Source organism: Salvelinus alpinus, chromosome 30 (genome assembly GCF_045679555.1).
Source record: "Salvelinus alpinus chromosome 30, SLU_Salpinus.1, whole genome shotgun sequence".
Lineage (NCBI taxonomy): Eukaryota > Metazoa > Chordata > Actinopteri > Salmoniformes > Salmonidae > Salvelinus > Salvelinus alpinus.
The window spans coordinates 32,371,502-32,399,141 of NC_092115.1; the positions used below are offsets into that span (position 1 = coordinate 32,371,502).

The 27,640-nt window shown below is 41.8% G+C and overlaps 1 protein-coding gene across 3 annotated transcripts in view; it reads left to right on the plus strand.

The window, feature by feature from the left end:
- Positions 1 to 12,012: 12,012 nt before the first annotated feature.
- LOC139560451 (EF-hand calcium-binding domain-containing protein 14-like) overlaps positions 12,013 to 27,640 on the plus strand; it is a 31,062-nt gene continuing 15,434 nt past the window's right edge. The window contains exons 1-9 of one of the 3 annotated variants that reach the window (XM_071377246.1): positions 12,013 to 12,789; positions 20,121 to 20,269; positions 20,489 to 20,634; positions 20,824 to 20,922; positions 22,801 to 22,911; positions 23,431 to 23,520; positions 23,828 to 23,992; positions 27,083 to 27,209; positions 27,319 to 27,441. In XM_071377246.1, coding sequence (XP_071233347.1) covers positions 12,611 to 12,789; positions 20,121 to 20,269; positions 20,489 to 20,634; positions 20,824 to 20,922; positions 22,801 to 22,911; positions 23,431 to 23,520; positions 23,828 to 23,992; positions 27,083 to 27,209; positions 27,319 to 27,441 — 1,189 coding nt within the window. In that variant the 5' untranslated portion in view covers positions 12,013 to 12,610. The remainder of the gene's footprint in view (positions 12,790 to 20,120; positions 20,270 to 20,488; positions 20,635 to 20,823; positions 20,923 to 22,800; positions 22,912 to 23,430; positions 23,521 to 23,827; positions 23,993 to 27,082; positions 27,210 to 27,318; positions 27,442 to 27,640) is intronic. The other 2 variants (XM_071377247.1, XM_071377249.1) reach the window with 2 other exon arrangements.

Sequence of the window (27,640 nt, forward strand, 5' to 3'; positions counted from 1 at the left end):
TATCTAGGAGGTATAAATTTGTGTTATTTATTTTTGTGTATTTTTTTAATACATATTCATTTGTATGGGTTACCTTCAGACGAGTCCTGTGACACTTGTGGAGAACACCATCGTGTTCGTGGGGTCATATTAGTCAGTAGGCCAAACTGTTGGGACGTTACAGACGTTTTTGTAAGAATACCGATTTTCGGGATGTCTCATGGTCTGAAAACCACCATTCTAGCTCGGCCACCTTCCACCGCAGATGCGGGAGGTCGCCATAGGCGGATGCGGCAGATTGAGACACAGCCCATGAAAACGCTAGCGATATCCCCTCTACTGCTACCATCGCCTACACTCCTAATATCCCCTCCACCCCTATTACCCCCCCCATAGTAGGGGTGGAGGGGTTAGTAGGGGTGGAGGGTATATTTCTATCTTAAACTGACGGATTTGGATAGGGATTTTTTTATTATGTTACTTAAATTGACACACGGGTGTGTCACTAGACTCTTGAGGAATAAACAGCATGATCATTAGATAGGTGCAGCTTGTGCTCGGGACAATAAAACACCACTCTAAAATGTGCAGTTTTGTCACACAACACAATGCTACAGATGTCTCACGTTTTGAGGAGTGTATAATTGGCATGCTGACTGCAGGAATGTCCATCAGAACTGTTGCTAGAGAATTTAATGTTAATGTCTCTACCATAAGCCACTGTCTTTTCAGAGAATTTGACCTCACAACCGCAGACCACGTGTAACCACGCCAGCCCAGGACCTACACATCTGCCTTCTTCATCTGCAGGATGGTTTGAGACGAGCCACCCGGACAGCTGATGAAACTGTGGGTTTAGATAACCAAAGAATTTCTGCACAAACTGTCAGAAACCCTCTCAGGGAAGCTCATCTCGTGCTAGTCGTCCTCACCAGGGTCTTGACCCGACTGAAGTTTGGCGTTGTAACCAACTTCAGTGGCCAAATGCTCACCTTCGATGGCCACTGGCACGCTGGAGAAGTGTACTCTTCACGGATGAATCCCGGTTTCAACTGTACCGGGCAGATGGCAGACAGCTTGTATGGTGTTGTGTGTGCGAGGGGTTTGCTCATATCAACGTTGTGAACAGAGTGCCCCATGGTGGCGGTAGGGTTATGGTATGGGCAGGCATAAGCTACGGACAATGAACACAATTTGCATTTTATCAATGGCAATTTTAATGGACAAAGATACCTTGACGAAATCCTAAGGCCCATTGTCGTGCCATTCATGATAATGCATGGCCCCATGTCACAAGGATCTGTACACAATTCCTGGAAGCTGAACATTGCCCAGTTCTTCAATGGCCTGCATACTCACCAGACATGACACCGATTGAGCGTGTTTGGGATGCTCTGGATCGACGTGTACAACAGCGTGTTCCAGTTCCTGCCAATATCCAGCCACTTCAAACAGCCTGATCAACATTCCACAGGCCACAACCAACAGCCTGATCAACTCTATGTGAAGGAGATGTGTCGTGGTGCATGAGGCAAATGGTGGTCACACCAGATACTGACTGCTTTTCTGATCCACGCCCCTACTGTTTTTTACGGTATCTGTGACCAACAGATGCATACCTGTATTCCCAGTCATGTGAAATCCATAGATTAGGGCCTAATGAATTTATTTCAATTGACTGATTTCCTTATATGAATTGAAACTCAGTAAAATCTTTGAAATTGTTGCATGTTGCGTTACATATTTTTGTTCAGCGTAGCTCTTCTTCAACTGAGTACCACATACTGTTTTAGCCTTAGGCCTTGCATCACAGACAATAAGACCGTCTCAAATATAATTCCTGATGGAGATGTATGGATACAGCTATTACACATTAAGGTCCGTGGACCACAATAAATGGGTAACATAGCCCTGAGTGAGCAGAATCAGTATTCCAGGAGCGGCCCTTCCACGAACTGACGCTGTTAATCTGTATTCGAAAAGGCTGTCATGTCAGATGAAAGCATCCAATTAGTAGTCAATTCTATGCAGTATCTCCCATCATGCCAACAATTTACATTCTCACTCAACGCACGAGAGAGATCGCTGCCTGACAGACAGTTGCGTTGGCGGGGATAAGTCCTGATGAGAATAGGGGGACCCCTACTGTGAACAAAGTGTGCAAACAAGTGTTTTATTGTAATCAAGAGTATGGTAGACTGGTAATACCACCCAATCCCTGCTTCATGGCTGTGACTAGGCGGCATGTTAAAATGCCATCCTTTTCAGTCTTAACCCCGAGATGAAAAAGTGAAAAATCCGGCGAAGAGATGAAACATCCCCCGATGCTTTGAATTGGAGCATCATGCTGAGGGTTTAGCAAAGACCCACAGCGTGACGCATGTCCCCACACCAGGTGTTCTAAGTAGAGGTGAGCCTCTGATTAAATTTTTACTGCTTAAATTTCTCTACTGCTGTACTGGATGTATTTGCTTCCGCACAATAGTTTATATCCTGTTCATTCCCATTGCAGCACAAAGGCAGAGTATCATAGTACACTACATGACCAAAAGTATGTGGACACCTGCCCGTCAAACATCTCATTCTAAAATAATGGGCATTGATATGGGGTTAGTTCCCCCTTTGCTGCTATAACAGCCTCCACTCTTCTGGGAAGGCGTTCCTCTAGATGTTGGAACATTGCTGCAGAGACTTGTTTCCATTCAGCCACAAGAGCATTAGTGAGGTCGGGCACTGATATGGAGAAATTAGTCGTGGCTCGCAGTCGGCGTTCCAATTCATCCCAAAGGTGTTCGATGGGGTTGAGGTCAGGGATCTGTGGAGGCCAGTCAAGTCCTTCCACACCGGTCTCGACAAACTATTTCTGTATGGACCTCGCATTGTGCACGGGGGCATTGTCATGCTGAAACAGGAAAGGGCCTACCCCAAACTGTTGCCACAAAGTTGGAAGCACAGAATTGTCTAGAATGTCATTGTATGCTGTAGCATTAAGATTTCCCTTCACTGGAACTTAGTGGCCTCTTACCCCCGAACTTTGCAGGTTTGGTGTACAGAGAGAACCGTGTGGTAGCGGTATCAATCACTTAAGTAGGAATGTGAGTGAAATTAGTGAGTTGATAGAATAAAGATATGCATTGGGTCTTTATTTTTTTATTTCACTTTTATTTATGATCTAATAAGCACGTGCACTGTAGCCTATAGCGCAGTAGTCCATACAGGCCGAAGGGTCAAGTGCAAAAAGGTTAGGGTTCACAGTGGGGTTCCACTCTAGAGGAGATAGGTCAGGCCAAGGTCAAAGTTCACTCAACAGGGCCTTGGCAGCTTCAACTCAGCTCTGTCAGGAACTGATGGCTCCCCACTGATGCTATGTCGGGGAAGATAAATGGAGAAGGGTACATCAGAGACAGTAGCATTTAACAGCAAAAGTGTTAAACCATTTAAGTACCAGAAGAAAAGTGAAGAATACTTCAACCATGGAAGTTCCAGTGTTAATTGCTAAACGTGTGCCCAAAACCATATGATTTCAAATTCAAGAAATTGTTCAATTTAAGGAATTGTTTACATCAGTGAATGTATTCAAATAGATAGTAGTAAATGTACAATCTTTGGTACTCATTGAGATGAGTGATATTTCCTCATGCAGACAAATTATGAACAATGTACAGATGGCTCTGAGACATAATTCTGTGCACTGACTTAACAGACCTTTTGGGGGAAGTATCAACAGGGATACTTTAACAACTTACTTAAAGTATCCCTAGTATTAACACAGGGAATCGTCATTTGGCTCGTATTGTGGATGGGAAAAGGGATGAAAGCCTATTGGTTTTAGTGCTGTATCCATGACGTTCTCCCGACACGTAATGCTGGGGTATGTGAGATACGGTTTGAAAGTGTATGTGCAAAACCCACTACAATGTTGCAAGTGTAATAAGTAAGCTGTGGAAATAGTTGAAGGACCGAATGGAGATGAGGAAGACATGGCAGTGTGTGTCCCTGCAGCATGCTGAGAATGTTGTTCAGCAGTTAAGGAATCCTGAAACACTGATCGTGAAGAAAGTGTACTTTTTGCATTTATTGCGCAGATGATCAATTATACTGGCCAAACTAACAAGAAATCTAAGAAACTGGATGTCATTGTGAATGCAGCTAAAAGGTTTTTGGATCTCAAGGACTTCACATCCGAAAAACATTGCAGGGAATACTCTCAGAATAAGTTCCCCCCTCCTCTCAGGCCCCAGAGCCTTTGTAGGGATCTGAGTAGACATGAATAAGACTAAGGTTTTTTTGTTGGCTCTTTGATTTCAGTTTTTGGGGGAATATTATGAGTACGTTTTCACCCTTGCGTTAAAGTTTCTCAGTTTGGGGGGGCGGTGGTGAGCAGCAACATGTGAAGACGCATTTTCTCGGTGCTCCTATCCAGGGCGAACAATTTACTATTAATATTGATCAACACCTCCCCCACCGTGTTAATTTTGTAACATTTAATTTGGAATCGATCCCAATGTACTAATCTGACTTTTTTTGGCCTTTTAATGGTAAAATGTCGAGACAACAACAGCCGCGGGCCACAAAGAAGCAGGCTTCTGTAGAAGCCTCGGGCTCACCTGTCATGGACTCTGATCCCCCCGACCGAGCCATGGTAATGGCGGCTATCATTAACACTGTGCTGGCTAAGGTGGAGTCATTATCCACTGACCTATACACACAAATAGCTATTCTCGCCACCGAGGTCAACATATACATTGACTCTGTTAACGAAGACTTGGCGAGACATGACACCCATCTGAATAGCCTAGAAGATGGCGCAAATATTTACTCCGACAAAGTGGTGACACTGGAAGAGCAAGTCACCCGGCTATCATCAGATGTCATCAAACTCACTTCCAAGGTTTAGGACCTCCAGAACAGACAGCGCAGGGGGAACGGTTGCATTTTCTGCATGAGAGAGGGACTCAAGACCGTAGGCGGAATGCGGTCTACCCTGTCCATAGCTAAATAGCTACAGGAAATTCTAGGCCTAGTTTACACCCCCACCCATGACCGTGAGCACAGAAGCATACAGTCCGAATCAAAGAATGGGGAGCTACCCAGACCCATAGCAGTTAAATGTCACTACCTTCAGGTGAAGGAGGATATCTTCAGTAAGGCAGCACAAGTGTCTCCCATCACCCACGGGTGGCCGGAATATTCACATTTACCCGGACTACACCACGGCAGTCATGAAGAAGAGGTCAGCTTTAAACTAGGTGAGGGGGCTCCTACACCGCTCTGGACACCAAGTTCGGCATACTTTACCCAGCTGTACTGAAGAACACTAATCCCTCCTGCGAGCAGAAGACATTCTTAGACCCAACCAAGGCCAAAGAATACATTGTCGTGCACCCACATCCACTGGAGGACAGGCGACAAAATACTAACTAGCCATTGTGGGCTCATACTGTGACCCTGCAATAGCCGTGCTAACGCGACCAAGGACCAACTAGTGAAGTCATATCTTGATTAGTAACGTGCCTCCACCCTGCTGCCAAAAGAATGACAAATATTGATCCAGTAACTTAACGTTATGAACAATGATGGTATGTATAGGGTGACATGTTCTCACAAGGACAATATAGTTTGAATAGTATTTTATTTACAGTACATTGCACAATTAGCTTTTACCAACTAGCTGCGGCTGTATTGCCACGGTGCTAGATAGTGCAGTAATTAGATGGCACGGTAATTAGCTTAGTCGCTACCTAAGGCTAGCCAATGAGCTCTCTTTCCATGCCTTAATAAGATACCCTACTAACATAATCTGAGCATGTTTAATACTGTAATGACCTGACAAGATCATAAAGGAACAATTGTCCAGACAGAGGGTTGAGTTTACGAATTGACGGTTTATTAACACAACTTTACACAGGCTACTGTTTGGCCATAGCCCACGCCAAATAAACAAAAGATACCCCACAAGCCAACCGTGACCTTCTCTTGTGAAGCCCAGACATAAGAGAGTGAACAATGGCTATACCTGGTCTTAACTTCCAATGCTCCATCCCCCTGCCCAACCCCCCTCCACGCCACTCCGCCAAACACCAGGATGCTCAGCATCAGAACATTCCAGGCATCCCTGTGATTGGCAGATAGCAGGTTGATTGGCATGTCGGACCCCGCGAACACTGGTAAGTACAACACAACCCACTAATAGCCTACCACATAACACACCGCTGTCTGTGCGGGTCGCTACAATACATACAAATGTATACTCCCAAAGGACCATGTGTATTATTCTTTACTATTTGACTGGTTGGTCCGCCCTGGTGCTTGGTGCCGAATGGCACGGGTTTGCAGGTTGTATAGCCGAGTGAACACTGCTGCTCTGCAGGACGGGCATTAATTACCAGGCGTTTGCCAGTCAATTTTCTGTGTTTTGGCTTGGATGTTCAACAGAGGGTTACATTCATACAAATGTTGAATTTTACTGGGTTTGTTTTCCTATTTAATTACATGTTTTTGGAGTATACAGTGGCTTGCGTAAATATTCATCCCCCTTGGCATTTTTCCTATTTTGTTGCCTTACAACCTGGAATTAAAATAGATTTTTTGAAGGTTTGTATCATTTGATTTACACAACATACCTACCACTTTGAAGATGCAAAATATATTTTATTGTGAAACAAACAAGACAAAAAAAAAAAAAAATTAAGTCATACCACAGATTCTCAATTGGATTGTAGTCAGGGCTTTGACTAGGCCATTCCAATATATTTAAATGTTTCCCCTTAAACCACCCGAGTGTTGCTTTAGCATTATGCTTTGGGTCATTGTCCTGCTGGAAGGTGAACCTCCGTCCCAGTCTCAAATCTCTGGAAGACTGAAACAGGTTTCCCTCAAGAATTTCCCTGTATTTAGCACCATCCATCATTCCTTAAATTCTGACAAGTTTCCCAGTCCCTGCAGATGAAAAACATCCCCACAGCATGATTCTGCCACCAGAATCATGCTGTTCTCAGGGGTGATGAGAGGTGTTGGGTTTTGCGCCAGACATAGCATTTTCCTTGATGGCCAAAAAGCTAAATTTTTGTCTCATCTGACCAGAGTAGCTTCTTCCATATATTTGGGGAGTCTTCCACACGCCTTTTGGTGAACATCAAACGAGTTTGCTCATTTATTTCTTTAAGCAATGTTTTTTTTTCAGCCACTCTTTTGTAAAGACCAGCTCTGTGGAGTGTACGGCTTAAGGTGGTCCTATGGACAGATACTCCAATCTCCGCTGTGGAGCTTTGCAGCTCCTTCAGGGTTATCTTTGGTCTCTTTGTTGCCTCTGATTAATGCCCTCCTTGCCTGGTCCGTGAGTTTTGGTGGGCGGCCCTCTCTTAGCAGGTTGGTTGTGGTGCCATATTCTTTCCATTTTTTAATAATAGATTCAATGGTGCTCTGTGGGATGTTCAAAGTTTCTGATATTTTTTTATAACCCAACCCTGATCTGTACTTCCCCACAACTTTGTCCCTGACCTGTTTGGAGAGCTACTTGGTCTTCATGGTGCCGCTTGCTTGGTGGTGCCGCTTGCTGAGCGGTGTTGCAGACTCTGGGGCCTTTCAGAACAGGTGTATATATACTGAGATCATGTGACAGATCATGTGACACTTAGGTTGCACACAGGTGGACTTTTTTTTAACTTCTGAAGGTAATTGGTTGCACCAGATCTTATTTAGGGGCTTCATAGCAAAGGGGGTAAATACTTATGCATGCACCACTTTTCCTTTTTTTTATTTTTTTTTATAATTCTTTTTTTCATTTCACTTCACCAATTTGGACTATTTTGTGTATGTCCAATACATGAAATCCAAATAAAAATCTATTTAAATTACAGGTTGTAATGCAATAAAACAGGAAAAATGCCAAGGGAGATTAATACTTTTGCAAGGCACTGTATTTGTGTATCTATGTGTATGTGTATGTATGTATGTCTATATGTACTGTAACTGTTGATGAGCTGCACCTTCAGGCAGTACATACCGTCTGAACCCGCAAAATATGGAATCAAGATCTGGGCTGCCTGTGATGCTGCTTCATCATATGCGTGGAACTTGCAAGTGTATACGGGGAAGCCAGATGGAAGAGACCCTGAGAAGAACCATGGGATGCGGGTTGTCCTGGATGTGACACAGGGACACAGTTCGAAAAAACAAGCCAGTGCACCCACCCCATCTATTGAATACACGGAACAGGCCTATAAATTAGCTTGTGTTTGTGTTCACGGCCGACACGTCCCTAGTGTCCTACGTGCCAAAGAAAGGCAACAATGTGGTACTCATGAGTACGCTGCACAGGGATGGGAGAATCTGTGACCAGGAACATAAAAAAAATGAAATCATAATGGATTACAATGCCACAAAAGGAGGGGTGGACAATTTAGACAAGCTGGTGACTCGCTACAGCTGCAAAAGAAGAACCCTACGCTGGCCACTTGTGATATTCTTCAACATCTTGGACAACTCGGCGTACAACGTGTTTGTCATCTGGATGGTGTTGGACCCAGGTTGGAACAAAGGGAAGCTCCAGATGAGATGGCTCTTTCTCGAGGAGCTGGGCAAGTCATTGGTAAGACCTCAAATCCAGAGAAGGCAACAAATCCCAAGGACCCCAGCTTCTGCAGCCGTCATGGGGAGGATTCAAAAGGAGGATGCTGGTGCCCCATCCGCAAGACCCACAGAACCAACTCCAATACCGGAAGTGTGAGTGATGTTGTTCAATGTGTGTGTGTGTCTGACCCGCCTACCTTGGCCTGCTGTAACTATATATGTGAGTGAGTGAGATGTAAAATTCCTGAACTAAGTGTTTTTACTAGTGATGCACTGATATTAAGTTTTTGGCCGATACTGATATTTTCCTTGCCAAAAAAAACTGATACCGAATAACGATATTTAACATTTTAGCGGCCTTTTAAGCATTCTAGTACAGTTAAATAGTTAACACACACACATGGACGCAGCGGTCTAAGGCAATGCATCTCAGTGCAAGAGGCGTCACTACAGTCCCTGGTTCGAATCCAGGCTGTATCACATGCGGCCATGATTGGGAGTCCCATAGGGCGGGGCACAATTAGTCCAGCGTCGTCCGGGTTTGGCCGGGGTAGACCGTCATTGTAAGTAAGACTTTAACTGACTTGCCTAGTTAAATAAAGGTTAAACACACACACACACACCACTCTGATCCAAAAGTTATTTCAGTTCAAAGCAATAAACATCCATAGTGGTGAAAACCTTGTTTCATTTATATTTGTTCAAGATAAACACGATTTATTCCACCCATGTCTTGATTATTAGCATCAAACAGCCCCCGTGATATGCACATTTTCAGGGAAGTTAGGAACAAATATACACAGGCAGTTAGGAGAGCTAAGGCTAGCTTTTTCACGCAGGAATTTGTATTCTGTAGCACAAACTCAAACTTCTGGGACACTGTAAAGTCCATGGAGAATAAGAGCACCTCCTCAAAGCTGCACAATGCACTGAGGCTAGGTAACACTGTTACCACCGATAAATCCACTATAATTGAGAATTTCAATAAGCATTTTTCTACGGCTGGCCATGCTTTCCACCTGGCTACCCCTACCCCGGTCAACAGCCCTGCGCTCCCCACAGCAACTCGCCCAAACCTTCCCCACTTCTCCTTCATCCAAATCCAGATAGCTGATGTTCTGAAAGAGCTGCAAAATCTGGACCCCTACAAATCAGCCGGGCTAGACAATCTGAACCCTCTCTTTCTAAAATGATCTGCCGAAACTGTTGCAACCCCTATTACTAGCCTGTTCAACCTCTCATATCGTCTGATTCCCATAGATTGGAAAGCTGCCGCGGTCATCCCCCTCTTCAAAGGGGGAGACACTCTAGACCCAAACTGCTACAGACCTATATCTCTTCTACCCTGCCTTTCTAAGGTCTTCGAAAGCCAAGTTAACAAACAGAATACCGACCATTTCGAATCCCACCGTAACTTCTCCGCTATGCAATCTGGTTTCAGAGCTTGTCATGGGTGCACCTCAGCCACGCTCAAGGTCCTAAACGATATCATAACTGCCATCGATAAGAGACATTACTGTGCAGCCGTATTCATCGACCTGGCTGAGGCTTTCGACTCTGTCAATCACAACATTCTTATTGGCAGACTCAACAGTCTTGGCTTCTCAAATGATTGCCTCGCCTGGTTCACCAACTACTTCTTTGATGGAGTTCAGTATGTCAAATCGGAGGGCCTGTTGTCCGAACCTCTGGCAGTCTCTATGTGGGTGCCACAGGGTTCAATTCTCGGGCCGACTCTCTTCTCTGTATACATCAATGATGTCGCTCTTGCTGCTGGTGATTCTTTGATCCACCTCTATGCAGACGACACCATTCTGTATACCTCTGGCCCTTCTTTGGACACTGTGTTAACTAACCCACAGATGAGCTTCAATGCCATACAACTCTCCTTCCGTGGCCTCCAACTGCTCTTAAATGCAAGTAAAACTAAATGCATGCTCTTCAACAGATTGCTGCCCGCACCTGCCCTCCCGTCCAGCATCACTACTCTGGACGGTTCTGACTTAGAATATGTGGACAACTACAAATACCTAGGTGTCTGGTTAGACTGTAAACTCTTCTTCCAGACTCACATTAAACATCTCCAATCCAAAATTAAATCTAGAATTGGCTTTCTATTTCGCAACAAAGCATCCTTTACTCATGCTGCCAAACATACCCTCGTAAAACTGACAATCCTACCGATCCTCGACTTCGGCGATGTCATTTACAAAATAGCCTCCAACACTCTACTCAACAAATTGAATGCAGTCTATGACAGTGCCATCCGTCTTGTCACCAAAGCTCCATATACTACCCACCACTGCGACCTGTACGCTCTCGTTGTCTGGCCCTCGCTTCATACTCATCGCCAAACCCACTGGCTCCAGGTCATCTAGAAGTCTCTGCTAGGTAAAGCCCCGCCTTATCTCAGCTCACTGGTCACCATAGCAGCACCCACCCGTAGCACGCGCTCCAGCAGGTATAGCTCACTGGTCACCCCCAAAGCCAATTCTTCCTTTGGCCGCCTCTCCTTCCAGTTCTCTGCTGCCAATGACTGGAATGAACTGCAAAAATCACTAAAGCTGGAGACTCTTACCTCCCTCACTAGCTTTAAGCACCAGCTGTCAGAGCAGCTCACAGATTACTGCACCTGTACATAGCTCATCTGTAAATAGCCAATCCAATCTACCTCATCCCCATAATGTATTTATTTATTTATCTTGCTCATTTGCACCCCAGTATCTCTACTTGCACATTCATCTTCTGCACATTCTACCATTCCAGTGTTTAATTGCTATATTGTAATTACTTCACCACCATGGCCTATTTATTGCCTTACCTCTCTTATCTTATCCTACCTCATTTGCACATGCTGTATATAGATTTTTCTACTGTATTATTGATTGTATGTTTGTTTATTCCATGTGTAACTCTGTGTTGTTGTATGTGTTGAACTGCTTTGCTTTATCTTGGCCAGGTCGCAGTTGCAAATGAGAACTTGTTCTCAACTAGCCTACCTGGTTAAATAAAGGTGAAATAAAAAAAATAAAAAAATAAGAATCGATTTTTGTTTACATAAATTACATTTTATCAAAGCAAACGAATGGCACTTTTATTGATAAATGTGATCTAGCAGAGGTAAATGGCAAATATTAACCATGTAAGCTGTCTTTATTGCTTGTAATTGATATAAGTCAACATCTAAGTATTAAGTATTAAGTATTTTTACGTAAATTGTCATGGCTGTATTGTTTTAAAAACCCAATAATGTTGTGGGTCCATCAGACCCGCGAACATTGGGTGAATAACACAACATGAACACCACACAAGGGTTAAATGGTGGTATATAGGTGTAGCGTAAATTGGTGGTGCAATTTATTCCTTTCCCCTTTATTTTTGTTATCACAAAATGCAACGTGATTGACCACACACTCCGGCACAGTAGGTGGCAGCATGCATAACCAAATGTGGGAACACAATGATAGCAAAGAAGAACATCAAGGAAGCTGCCAGTGTGGGCGGCTCTGTCAGATGGTCAACATCAAAACAACATTATTAGCGCGTCAGATGCATTTACGACTGCACAGACATTTAAACATTTTTGGTTAGATGTATACTGTCTTGGAAGTGCTACTAAAAGTAACCTGATGTATAGCTTACACTGTATACCGTCTTTCGCTCAGTAGCTATCTCAAAATCGCCATTTTAACTTCTGGTTGTGCCTTGGGCGGTGGATTGAGCGGCCAGTGTCAAAATAGCTGCTAGTTATTAGCTGGGTTGCTCACTATTTTAGACGTTGACCCAGGACAACGAGCTTTTAATATATCATGCTAGCTGTCTAACAAGCTTAGGTACATGCTTGGTAGCTCATGGTAGTAGTTTCAAATTACGACGTTAGCTAGCTAACGTTAGCCAGGTAGCTAGTTGGCTAACAACAAGCCTTATCAGATAATCAACTTTAGCTAGTAGTACTGACTAGCTACCTAGAGGACTTTATACAACAACCAAACTGGATAAAACGTTGGATTTGGTCGGTTTTAAGTCGGGCTCAGCGGGTTCGCTGACCCCACAGAAGAGGATGAAGAAGAGGAAAGAACTCGATGCATTGATCGGACTTGGGGACAGTAAAAGGAAGAAAACCAAAAAGGGGTCCGGCCACAGGCTCCTCAGAACCGAGCCTCCACTAGACTCAGAATCCGAATCAAGCTCAGATGATGATGAATTCAGCAACCTTGGTACTGTCGCTGCTTTTGGAAAGTAAGTGATCGATCTAGCTGACACAACGTCCATTCCAAATATGTGACTGACTGCCTCAATTCGGTCTTATGTAGCAACATTTAAAATCGTTTTTATTTTTTTTATTTTTTTTACGTATGATAAAAGTAGAGACTTATAGAGCTACAACATGATATATAATAATACACTGCAGTTGAGGAACAATGGGAAAGTAATTCTGCTTTGAAAGTTGATAAACTTGTAACCCCACTTTTGAGAAAATGGCCCTTAAATGTGTTGGTACACCTACTAGTGGCGCAGCGGTCTAAGGCACTGCATCTCGGTGCTAGAGGCGACCCTGGTTTGATTCCAGGCTATATCACAACCGGTCGTAATTGGGCATCACAACAACAACAAAAATATCCGGGTTAGGGTTTGGCCGGGGTAGGCCGTCATTGTACCAATGTAACAGGGTTGGTTATGTTTCCACTTGCCTCTAAAGAAATGTGTATTTGATGTTCAAGCATTCTTATTGGTTAGTTCAACTCTGATGACAATAAGGGGTGTTGTGATTGGCCCCGCTTGCAGATAGGGGGAGATCGCGAACGTCAGGTCTTCCCAGTATGAAAATGTGATGCGAGGGGTAGGTCACGTTCTGAATACTATTTTCTATTTTACAATGTGTACAAATTTGCTGTACATTACTGATTTTATACATGTGTGGTTAAATGGGAAACAGCACGTTAGTTGTGCAGGACTTAACAGTGATGATGGCTGTCGATGGCAAAATCTGTAGCATGAAGACAACTGTGTTAGCCGTGGCTTATGTGGAGCGATGGGTAACGATGCTTCGTGGGCGACCGTTGTTGATGTGTGCAGAGGGTCCCTGGTTCGCGCCCGTGTCGGGGCGAGGGGACGACCTAAAGTTACTGTTACATTGATGCTGTTGACCCGGATCACTGGTTGCTGCGGAAAAGGAGGAGGTTGAAAGGGGGGTGAGTGTAACGGATGTGAAATGGCTAGCTAGTTAGCGGGTACGCGCTAGTAGCATTTCAATCAGTTACGTCACTTGCTCTGAAACCAATATGTAGTGTTGCCCCTTGCTCTGCAAGGGCCGCGGCTTTTGTGGAGCGATGGATAACGATGCTTCGTGGGTGTCAGTTGTTGATGTGTGCAGAGGGTCCCTGGTTCGCGCCCGTGTCGGGGCGAGGGGACGTACTAAAGTTATACTGTTACACCTAGGTGTCTGGCTAGACTGTAAACTCTCCTTCCAGACTCATATTAAACATCTCCAATCCAAAATCAAATCTAGAATCGGCTTTCTATTTCGCAACAAAGACTCCTTCACTCATGCCGCCAAACTTACCCTAGTAAAACTGACTATCCTACCGATCCTCGACTTCGGCGATGTCATCTACAAAATAGCTTCCAATACTCTACTCAGCAAACTGGATGCAGTCTTTCACAGTGCCATCCGTTTTGTTACCAAATCACCTTATACCACCCACCACTGTGACCTGTATGCTCTAGTTGGCTGGCCCTCGCTACATATTCGTCGCCAGACCCACTGACTCCAGGTCATCTATAAGTTTATGCTAGGTGAAGCTCCGCCTTATCTCAGTTCACTGGTCATGATAACAACACCCACCCGTAGCACATGTTCTAGCAGGTATATCTCACTGATCATCCCCAAAGCCACCACCTCATTTGTCCGCCTTTCCTTCCAGTTCTCTGCTGCCAGTGACTGGAACGAATTGCAAAAATTGCTGAAGCTGGAGACTTATATTTCTCTCACCAACTTTAAACATCAGCTATCTGAGCAGCTAACCGATCGCTGCAGCTGTACATAGTCCATCTGTAAATAGCCCACCCAATCTACCTACCTCATCCCCATACTGTTTTTATTTACTTTTCTGCTCTTTTGCACACCAGTATTTCTATTTGCACATCATCATCTGCTCATTTATCACTCCAGTGTTAATCTGCTAAATTGTAATTCTTCGCTACTATGGCCTATTTATTGCCTTATCTCCTCATGCCTTTTGCACATACTGTATATAGACTTTCTTTTTTTCTACTGTGTCATTGATTTGTTTATTGTGTTATTGGCTTGTTTATTGTTTATTCCATGTGTAACTCTGTGTTGTTGTCTGTGTCACACTGCTTTGCTTTATTTTGGCCAGGTCGCAGTTGTAAATGAGAACTTGTATATAAACTATAACTTGCATATAAACTAGCCTACCTGGTTAAATAAAGGTTAAATAAAAAAAATGTAAACTGATGTAAACTGATTTGCATAGTTAAATAAAGGTTAAATAAAAAAAGAGCTCTTTGTCTACACCTACTCAGCATCGTTCACACTAGAGGTCGACCAATTAATTGGCATGGCCTATTAATTAGGGCCGATTTCAAGTTTTCATAACAATCGGTAATTGGCCTTTTTGGATGCCGATTATGGCCGATTATATTGCAATCCACGAGGAGACTGCGTGGCAGGCTGACCACCTGTTACACGAGTGCAGCATCAAAAGGACCTTGTGGCTGCAAGGAGCCAAGTTAAGTTGCTAGCTAGCATTAAACTTATCTTATAAAAAACAATCAATCTTCACATAATCACTAGTTAACAACACATGGTTGATGATATTACTAGGTTAACTAGCTTGTTCTGCATTGCATATAGTCAATGCGGTGCCTGTTAATTTGTCATTGAATCACAGCCTACTTCAACTTGATGAGTTAACAAAAGCGCATTCACGAATAAAAGCACATTAGTTGCACAAATGTACCTAACCATAAACGTCAATGCATATGTAGATAAAATAAATTCATGTTAGCAGGCAGTATTAACTAGGGAAATTGTGTCACTTCTCTTGCGTTCAGTGCAAGCAGAGTCAGGGTATATGCAGCAGTTTGGGCCGCCTGGCTCGTGAACTGTTGAAAGGCCATTTATTCCTAACAAAGACCGTAATTAATTTGCCAGAATTGTACATAATTATGACATAACATTGAAGGTTGTGCAATGTAACAGTAATATTTAAACTTAGGGTTGCCACCCGTTCGATAAATTACGGAACGGTTCTGTATTTCACTGAAAGAATAAACGTTTTGTTTCTGTGTTTATTATATTATAATTAAGTAAATTATTTGTTATTTGATAGAGCAGTCTGACTGAGCGGTGGTAGGCAGCAGCAGGCTCGTAAGCATTCATTCAAACAGCAGCTCTTAGCAATGCTGGGATGCACAGCGCTGTTTATGGCTTCAGCCTAATCTTGGGAGTTGATAGGCTTGGCAATACTAAAGCTCCTATAAGAACATCCAATAGTCAAAGGTATATGAAATACAAATGGTATAGAGAGAAATAGTCCTATAATTCCTAGAACTACAACCTAAACTTCTTAACTGGGAATATTGAAGACTCATGTTAAAAGGAACCACCAGCTTTCATATGTTCTCATGTTCTGAGCAAGGAACTTAAACGTTAGCTTTTTTGCATGGCACATTGCACTTTTACTTTCCAACACTGTGTTTTTGCATTATTTAAACCAAATTGAACATGTTTCATTATTTATGAGACTAAATTGATTTTATTTCTGTATTATATTAAGTTAAAATAAGTGTTCATTGTTCATTCAGTATTGTTGTAATTGTCATTTATTACAAATATATATATATATATATATATATATAAAAAATAGTCCGGTTAATTGGTATCGGCTTTTTTTGGCCCTCCAATAATCAGTATCGGTATCGGCGTTGAAAAATCATAATCGTGTGCTAAATAGAGTGAGTAAGGTAGTGTAATAAACAACCAAAGATTTCAAGACTAAAAGTGGTGAAAGTAGTAGCCTACAATGAGGAAAAACTCCAGGTAAAAATACACGTTTATCTAGTCCTATATCCTAATCTGACTTTGCAGGTCATGTTGTTCTTCACAAGTATTTGTCACATTCATAGGATACAGAGGTGGAAACAGTACAGTGAAATGGTTATTTGCGTAGTAGCAATATCAAAAATAGAAATATTGTATCATTTATTAGATGATGCTTACCCAGACACTAGGGGTGTGCCGAGTAGTGAGACAAAACTAGTATCGTAACGGATGTGGACAATTTTCTGGATACGATTATGATCCAAGTATATATTTTTTTTATTATCTATGATAAAAAATTAAAAAATAAAAATGTGGGTGCCAGCAAGCATGTTTCTCGTGTCAGTCAGACTTTCTAAACCAAACTGTGTCTTTGAGTCAGTCATGTGCGTGGTCAAAACTCAACTGTCTAGTTTGATTGTCTTCAAAGAGAAGGGCGGGCTGTACATTGATCCTGCTGCTCTGATTGGATAGAGTGAAGTTGTATTTGTCCTGTCCCACTCGCTTCATAATTTCACTGATCACTTTTCCTTGCATGTTTTCAGTCTGATCAATTAGATTGCTGCATCCTGCTACTATGATATATCACATGGCGAGGACGTTTGATATCAAGCTGTCAATATGCATAATATCTAACAAGTGTGGCAAGGGTAGGGAAGAAAGATGAAGCTAATGTACATTCTGACTTTAGTTGGTTAGCTAAGTTCAATGTTAGCTAGCTAACATTAGGCAATGACTAGAAATGCAAATGGCTTACTGAGATACAAATAGTATTACTACACAGATCATACACTTAACGTTAGCTAGCGAGCCAGCAAGGTCTAAAACTACGCTCTAACTTGCAATGAAAACAACTTTCTGACAAAATTAGAAACATATAATATATGAAATGAAGCTAGACTCTTACCCGTATACATGGATGAACGCTCCACGGCAGCGTGTCTTTCCGTTTGGTTTGTAGCTAGCTACAGCTTGTTTGGCCCGTTGTGTCAAGTCACTCCGGTTCACACTGACCGTGTGCAAAAAGTAGTCCATCACAACGTTTTCCCACTGATCTTTGTCGATAGCGCCTGTTAAATTCTGGGCAGTTGATCCATAGCAACACTTTTGCAGTTCTCCATGGCTAACGTTATATCTTTCAAAAAGGCAACATTAGCAAGGATTATCTACACATGCTGAGCAGCTCATGTTATAGACAGAAGCATTCTACGTGGCAGACCAATCCAAACTCATCTCTCGGCATGTCCAAGCTCAACCATTATCTCAGCCAATCGTGGCTAGCGGGAAGGTTCCTGACTTTTTCTGTGGCTAAACCAACTAGGCTCGTAATTCTAATGTTTTATTCGTATTACCAGATGGCATACAAGTTTGTTATTAAGGCAGAGGAAAGTTAACATGTTCCAGAAGGCATTTTTGCCCCAAAAAACACATACGCCTAGCTTCTTGAAACGGGTCACACATGTCTATCAATGATACATGTAGCCCTCCTTGATCATGACTCTTAGTTCCATTTACACACGTGGTCCCGTGTGGCTCAGTTGGTAGAGCATGACGCTTGCAACGCCAGGGTTGTGGGTTCATTCCCCACGGGGGGACCAGGATGAATATGTATGAACTTTCCAATTTGTAAGTCGCTCTGGATAAAGAGCGTCTGCTAAATGACTTAAATGTAAATGTTAAATGTACATTACACAAGTCATTGGACGAAGGCTTCTTCTGTATGTGGAGGTTTTGTTAAGAGCCCTGACGCTCGGCCTGAACATTAACACGCATCGCTTGCGGACCTTATTTTTCATATCAGTGAGAAATAATAAAATAAAATAAATGTTTAAAAAGGCTAAATTGATATATACATTTTTATAGGGTTAAGGTTCCCACACGGTCATATTTCCATGTTACAGCGCTTGTTTACGGAAAACAGACAGAGGGCAGAGTGGACTATGCTGTAGTTTTCTTTTGCCGGATGTCTAGCCAGCATTTTCCTTACTTGACGCTCATGTGCTTCAAGCTAGCTACAGTAGTTGGAGTCTGTCTGTGTACTTCGGATAGTACCACCGCACGATAAAGCAACACACGAGTTGTCAATGGAGCAGTCCGCAAAGTTAGGGATGCCGCACTAGGCTGCGGTGGGTTCAGTGTACCGCAAGCGTTCAATACTTTCAAGTTGTGAGTTGCATTACCATGCAGTGGTACAAACGGAAGTTCGTAAACGTTCCAATGGGGTGGCACCATACAGAGGCCAAATGATGATGACTATTGTGTAGGTAGAGATGAGAAAATACCAGCTGAACGACTGTAAATTTGTCTCAGTTAAGAATGACGCTAGGACAATTCGTTATTACTACACTTGGTTAGTGAGCCCTGTTGGCTAGTTTTCACGAAACCAGCCAAAAGAATGGCGTGCAAAATGAATACGTAATTTAGCAAGCTAGTGATTTGAAATCAGTAATCTATATGGGAACAACCAGTTCAATTTATTGATGTTGCTAGAGATGGGTGACTGAAGAATAGAAACAAACTAGATGAATTGTTGTAATGTGCCCTTGTGCACACCTCGACAACAACTGTGATTATTATTATTATTATATGACCCTGCTGGTCATATAGGAACATTTGAACATCTTGGCCATCTTCTGTTATAATCTCCACCCGGCACAGCCAGAAGAGGACTGGCCACCCCTCATAGCCTGGTTCCTCTCTAGGTTTCTTCCTAGGTTCTGGCCTTTCTAGGGAGTTTTTTCTAGCCACCGTGCTTCTACACCTGCATTGCTTGCTGTTTGGGGTTTTAGGCTGGGTTTCTGTACAGCACTTTGTGACATCAGCTGATGTAAGAAGGGCGTTATTAATAGATTTGATTGACCAGTCTGATGGTAGCCCTGCAGTATATGAAACCAGTAGCTTGATGGGAGAATAACTTTAATCTGTTCTAATTATTAGCTTCGGTCGAACAGGGCGAAAATGATATACTCCGTGCAGCAAACCGTTCTGCAGCTCTGCGAAGCACGTGCATTAGGTACAGGAAAAAGCGGGCTAGACATCCGGCAAAAACAACATAGGGCAAAACGCATGCGCATCTGGTAGACATGGCATAGTGCGGCACCCCCAATATAGCGTTGACAGACTGCTCCATTGACAATGGAGGCATATACTTTGCTACTGAGCTATCTGTGTCTCCGAATGGAAGATGGACGCCACAAGCATGTTGTCACTGTGTTAAAACAGTGTGTACAGTAAATGTGTACTTTGCATTTGTCAAATAATTTTGATGTGATATGAAAGTAGAGGGATTTATGTTTCTAGAACCGTATCGGAATTGAGAATCCATTCACGTTTAGATGGAGTTTTTGGCTGTTTTGGCTGATGGAGCCAATTCACCTCTGAACAGAACGTGTACGGTCCTTGGACTATAAGGAGTAACGTTAGGCTCCTTTAGTCCATTATTTGGCTATGATGCATAAAGCTTGTGAATGTAAAATATTAATAAAAACGTTCTCATTCATCATAGAAGAAGTTACGTGAAGTGCTGCAATGTCTGCTATCCCTTGTTCCTGTTCATCATACTGGCTGCCTGTGTTACGGCTTGTGCCGGACTGATATGGATGCAGATTGCCCTGAAAGAAGATCTAGACTCCCTCAAAGAAAAGCTGCATACAAGTAAGCCATCAGACAAACACTGCAACCTGTCATTTGTCCCATGTCAATCTTTAGAAAAGGCCTTCAGGTTCAAGCATGAATTCAGCCACAATAGTACACACTATCCCACTTTACTTCACAATAAATAGTAGGCTAACCTTTGCACATCCATTGCTTATGGCTGAGTTTTACAATCATACAGCCCAGTGACTACAGTTTTAGTGCATATTTTCTCTACAGTGGAATCCAGCCAGAAGGTGTCATCACATGAAATACCAAAACTAAGTGAAGAGCTGAAGACAAAGCAGAGGAAGCTGGAGGATATTGAAAGTGGAGACAGGGGTCTGAACAAACTGTGGTCCAACCTTACAGAGATTAACAGAAAGGTAAAGTGTTAAAGGGAAAGTGATGTTATCTGTAGAGCTATCTTGTTTTGTCATCTGTCACCCCCATTGTTGTGAAACCTCTCACACCAAAGCAGGTTAAATCAAGGTTTGGATTGTAGAGTGAAAGGGAAGTCTGTTTGACACGTGTAATTGAATGTTCTGTGTTCTGGAATGCTTCTCTCTCATTAGATCAGTTTTCTGGACACTGCGGTGAACCATCTAAAGGCCAACATCAAATCAGCCTCAGACTTAATCAACCTTCCAACTACAGTTGAAGAGCTCCAAAAGGTAGATCTAAACTTGATCACTTCTGTGAAATATACAGAATGTAAGCATTTGAAACATAATTGAGACGCAAAAGAGAGACAAGTAAGAGTTCTCATATGTACAGTTGAAGTCGGAAGTTTACAAACATTTAGGTTGGAGTCATTAAAACTAGTTTTTCAACCACTCCACAAATTTCTTGTTAACAATCTATAGTTTTGGCAAGTTGGTTAGGACATCTACTTTGTGCATGACACAAGTAATTTTTCCAACAATTGTTTGCAAACAGATTATTTCACTTATAATTCACCGTATCACAATTCCAGTGGGTCAGAACTTTACATACACTAAATTGACTGTGCCTTTAAACAGCTTTGAAAATTCCAGAAAATGATGTCATGGCTTTAGAAGCTTCTTTAAGGCTAATTGACATAATTTGAGTCAATTGGAAGTGTACCTGTGGATGTATTTCAAGGCCTACCTTCAAACAGTGCCTTTTTGCTTGACATCATGGGAAAATGAAAAGAAATCAGCCAAGACCTCAGAAAAAAAAATTTGAACTCCACAAGTCTGGTTCATCCTTGGGAGCAATTTCCAAATGCCTGAAGGTACCACGTTCATTTGTACAAACAATAGTACGCAAGTATAAACCACATGGGACCACACAGCCGTCATACCGCTCAGGAAGGAGATACATTCTGTCTCCTAGAGGGGAACGTACTTTGGTGTGAACTGCAAATCAATCCCAGAACAACAGCAAAGGACCTTGTGAAGATTCTGGAGGAAACGGGTACAAAAGTATCTATATCCACAGTAAAACGAGTCCTATATCAACATAACCTGAAAGGCCGCTCAGCAAGGAAGAAGCCACTGCTCTAAAACCGCCATAAAATAGCCAGACTACGGTTTGCAACTGCACATGGGGACAAAGATTGTACTTTTTGGAGAAATGTCCTCTGGTCTGATGAAACAAAAATAGAACTGTTTGGCCATAATGACCATCGTTATGCTTGGAGGAAAAAGGGAGAGGCTTGCAAGCCGAAGAACACCATCCCAACCGTGAAGCACGAGGGTGGCGGCATCAGGTTGTGGGGGTGCTTTGCTGCAGGAGGGACTGGTGGACATCACAAAATAGATGGCGTCATGAGAAAGGAAAATTATGTGGAAATATTGAAGGAACATCTCAAGACATCAGTAAGGAAGTTAATGCTTGGTCGCAAATGGGTCTTCCAAATGGACAATGACCCCAAGCATACTTCCAAAGTTGTGGCAAAATGGGTTAAGGACAACAAAGTCAAGGTATTGGAGTGGCCATCACAAAGCCCTGACCTCAATCCTATAGAAAATTTGTGAGCAGAACTGAAAAAGCGTGTGGGAGCAAGGAGGCCTACAAACCAGACTCAGTTACACCATCTCTGTCAGGAGGAATGGGCCAAAATTCACCCAACTTTGTGGGAAGCTTGTGGAAGGCTACCTGAAATGTTTGACCCAAGTTAAACAATTTAAAGGCAATGCTACCAAATACTAATTGAGTGTATGTAAACTTCTGACCCACTGGGAATGTGATGAAAGAAAAATAAATGCTGAAATAAATCATTCTCTCTACTATTACTCTGACATTTCACATTTTTAAAATAAAGTAGTGATCCTAACTGACCCAAGACAGGGAATTTTTACTAGGATTAAATGTCAGGAATTGTGGAACTGAGTTTAAATGTATTTGGCTAAGGTGTATGTAAACTTCCGACTTCAACTGTATATTCAGAAGTATTTGCCATGTTTGTTTGCAATTATTGCCATCAATATTGCACGGTATTCACCCACGGTCTATTGGGTTGTCATATTGCCATTAAAAAAAGTTTATGCATCTGGGAAGTTAGGCTTAAATGTTTTCATTTGCAGAGTGTGGCTACAATCGGCAGCACTTTAACCAGTGTGCAGCATGATGTCAAGACAATGCAGACGGCCCTTGAGGACCAGAAGAAAGAAACAGACAACCTAAAGAAGACCATGGTAAAGAACATAAAAATACTAGCTTCCTTTACACACTACTCTTTTCAGCTTGAACCTACGCCTGCTTTTAGTTCGTCTGAGCCAGTTAGCGGTACCAGTGTCCAAATGCATGAGCTGCAGAATGAACTAGATGACAGATTATACAACATCTAGACCAGTAGAAAGAAGTAACTGAGGTCAGTACACTAATCTATCATTGAACTAGCGACAGTTTTTAGTTGTTTTTGTTATAGCTGCCAGAACTAGCAACTCTCCCCACTGATTTGTTGTGTACCTTTTGAATGTCGTAGCAGATTATAGGTGAAATTAACATGGGGCCCTATTTTCAATGTGTAACATGGATGGGATTATCTTTGTGTGCATGCGTCATCCACATTACATGAAACAATCTAACAGTATCCGCACAAGTGCTGATCCCTTTTTTGGCATATAAAACAGGCCAGCCTGCAAAGTGAATCTGGGTCAGTTTCTGTCAGATCAACTAAAGACTTGCTATTTTATTCTCTGTGGGCAAAATAGGATGCCGAGGCAAAAGAATCAAATGTGAAATCGACAGCCTCAGTTGAAAAAGAAACAAGCAACTGCTCATCAACATTAGCTCAAAATCAGGTACTGGTACACTACTCTTACTGTTGGTCAATTCCATTCTCATACCCTTTCAAAGCATTCCATTTATGAAGGGTAGAATACTGGATATTCTTCTCATGGATTCATTTTCTCACACAAAAGTACTTTGTTGGGTTAAAATAGAGCGTGGTTCATTTAATATGATTTTATTTTTCGTACATATTTATCTAATCAAACTGGACTGATGGTAGTGCTGTTCAGTTCCTTAATCAAACATTCATTTTTAACACGTCCATCAATCAGATTAAGAAATAATATATATTTGCTTGTTTGGGTTGTATTCTTACAGGATGTAACGCACCTGAGAGAGGTTGTGAGCGAGGTTAACAAGACCCAAGGGCTGTACCACTCCTGGACTGGTGACCAGATCCAGAATCTCCAAACCGCTGTGTCCAACCTCACTCAGAGGGTGTCTTCCATGGAGCAGGGCTCTCCCCAGACAACACCACACAGTGTGAGTAATGACATGGATGGTGTAATGGGAATATTTATGATGAATAAATATTCAGTAATTTAGGACTTCAAAATGTATTCAACGTTAAAAATATTTATATGAATAACTCAAAAGTACCATTTTTGGTTGATCTTATTTTTTTTTTGAAGTGTCGTTTGGAACATTATAGTACTCTCTCAACGTGTCACATTTCCAGAGTGGGTGCTCTGCTACTTTTGAAGATGTGATCCATTTTATACATTTATACGAGTTTATTTCTACAGCGCTATATCCACCAATTTTTCATCTTTTGTTGTTTTCACCAGAAATTATTGCTTATGGGTACACCTTTATGTGTAAAATATGACTGTTTTCAGATATTTAATTCATAGATTGTGTGTTATAATGTTCTTTTTTGCAAAACGCTATATATCCATTGTTTAGCTGGAATGGAATATTTGTATATTTGACTGATATTTAGTTGTCTCAGCTAGTTATCTTAAGATGAATGCACAAACTAAGTCCCTCTGGATAAGAGCATCTGTTAAATGATTAAAATGTCCTCCTACTGTAATTGATGATGATAATAATAATAATAATAATACAACATTTACAATAATATTGATGTCAATGTATCAGAGTTTTATTAAAAATGTAGTTATGCGTTACATTTGACTGTGTAAAACCTAGCAGTACTACTTATTTCTCTGAAAGTGAGGTGGCTATATATAGCGTTTTGCATTATTTATTTTTTTGTCTCAAATGAAACCATCAATGATAGATTTCAAACAAATACACAACCCCATGCCATGATTAGATTGTGAAAAAACACCAATCTCTTTCATTTCTTTAAACAATAAACATTTCTGAACATGGATATATTGCGTTTTGGAAAGAAACTACATTATAGTTTTGTATATTTATAGGTCATCAACAAATCACCAGTAGAAGGAGTTCCCTTTGAATCCATTTTCCCATTCACTGTGGTGGTGCTCATAAAATGTATCATGACTTCAGAAGTACTGTAACAGAGTACCCACTCTGATAATTTGATGTACTTGTAGAGTATTGTTTAAAGTACATGTCTAAAAATTTACAAAATCATAAAGGGTACTTTTGAGATATTCATACACGTTTTTACTAATGTAAAATACATTTATGTGAAAAATTGTATTTCAGAATCTAGACATGCTCCAGATTTTAGAGCACACCTATAAGGAGTATAATGACACCACGATGTCTGTATCATGTATGGTTCACGGATCATAAGTTCTTACAGAAGGCATGTATAGGTCTAAAAGGGGCCTAAAATGGCCACTTTCATCATGATTTTCTCATATGGTTTGTGATACAAATGTAAAAAGCATATCAAATAGCCTTCCTCCCAATGTGAGACTTGCCACAACAATCTGAGAGGCCGAAAATATTTTTGGGCCTTCCTGTCGTGGAATCGCCCCATATCGTTTGTAGCTGCTGGCAAAGTCATTGTCTTTTGTTTTGACTTTGTACATGGTTCAAGCTTCTCCGGCTGAGGTTTAGAGGACATTTCACTTTCTGATTAGAATGTAAAAGGCCCATCTCCAAGAGGCCCGTTAGACATTTTTTCTGGTTCTGTTCTGGAGGTGCCTCTGTTGCAACTTGGAATAAACCGGATTTATTTCTGATTGAGTTTATCAATGATTGCTCTCCTTTTGGTTCACCTTGAAAGTCCTGTTACAGATGGTTCAGATTATATAGTCCTGTTATGGCACACAGACCGATAAGATACAGATTCAGAATGAGCTTTAGAAAGAGCTGCTTGCCACTCAGTGGCTTTTTGCCCAGATAAGAAGTACTGTTCTTACTGCACTGGAGTTGAGATGCATTTCAAATTGGGGCGTTCATGATTTATAGTTGTGCTAGCATGTATCACAATACCATCAATTATGCTATGATCACTTAAATGTACAAAAAAAATCTACTGTGCATTCAAAGTATTCAGACCCCTTGACTTTTTCCACATTTTGTTACGTTTCAGCCTTATTCTAAAATGGATTCAATTGTTTTTTCCCCTTCATCAATCTACACACAATACCCCATTATGACAAAGCAAAAAGTTTTGTCTTGTTTTTTTTGTTTTTTTACAACAAAAAAAAGTATTCAGACCCTTTACTCAGTACTTTGTTGAAGCATCTTGGCAGCGATTACAGCCTCGAGTCTTCTTGGGTATGACGCTACAAGCTTGGCACACCTGTATTTGGGGAGTTTCTTTCATTCTTCTCTGCAGATCCTCTCAAGCTCTGTCAAATTGGATTGGGAGCGTCGCTGCACAGTTATTTTCAGGTCTCTCCAGAGATGTTCGATCAGGTTAATGTCCGGGCTATGGCTAGGCCTCTCAAGGACATTCAGAAACTTGTCCCGAAGCCACTCCTGCATTGTTTTGGCTGTGTGCTTAGGGTCGTCCCGTTGGAAGTTGAACCTTCGCCCCAGTCTGAGCTCCTGAGCGCTTCCTCAAGGATCTCTCTGTGCTTTGCTCCGCTCATCTTTCCCTCTATCCTGACTAGTCTCCCAGTCCCTGCCGCTGAAAAACATCCCCACAACATGATACTGCCACCACCATGCCTCACCATAGGGATGATGCCAGGTTTCCTCCAGATGTGACGCTTGGCATTCCCGTCCAAAGAGTTTTTAATATTGGATCTGCATTTCACTGTCAACTCTGGGACCTTATCTAGACAGATGTGTGCCTTTCCAAATCATATCCAATCAATTGAATTTACCACAGGTGGACTCCAATCAAGTTTTAGAAACATCTCAAGGTTGATCAATGGAAACAGGATGCACCTGAGCTCAATTTCGAGTCTCATAGGGAAGGGTCTGAATACTTATGTAAATAAGGTATTTCAGTTTTTTACTTAATACATTTGCAAACATTTCTAATAACATGTTTTCTCTTTGTCATTATGGGGTATTGTGTGTCATTATGGGGTATTGTGTGTAGATTGATGAGGAAGAAACATTTATTTAATCCATTTTAGAGTACGGCTGTAACGTAACAAAATGTGGGAAAGGGGATTGAATACTTTCCGAATGTACTGTGTATAAAACAAAATGTACATTTCAACCTCTAAGGACATTGTGGAGGTAGTTGTACCATTGGCTGTCAGTGGAGATGCAACAGAACCAGTAAAGGACCTGGTCACAGAGAGGGACACCAATGCAGATGGACTTAAAGCAGCAACTTCAGAAGCTACACATGGTATAAATAAGACAAGAAAGCTTAATTGTCTATTACATTTTCATTTTTTTTTAAAGTACAGTGATGTACAATGTTACCTTTGGATGACTTTGGCCTGTTCTTTCTCCAGAAAAATCCACAGGTTCAAAGCCAACGAGACGTCCATGGTTTTTGACTCCAAACCGCACCAAGAGAGAGTCTGGAACAGAAAGCCCAAAGACTGTGTCATTCCCTGGAGTCAGCTCTCTGAAAGGTATTGGATACATTTTTAGTTATGAAGTTTAATATCTGTGATAATACATCACAATCTTAGTCATATGCAGTGGTGGAAAAAGTACCCAATTGTCATAGTTGAGCAGGGGTGAATGTAAGTCGGTCTGGTATGGCATCCCGGCAAAATAAATAGTGGGGGTACTCCGTACTGGTAGAACATGAGCCTATCACAATTAATA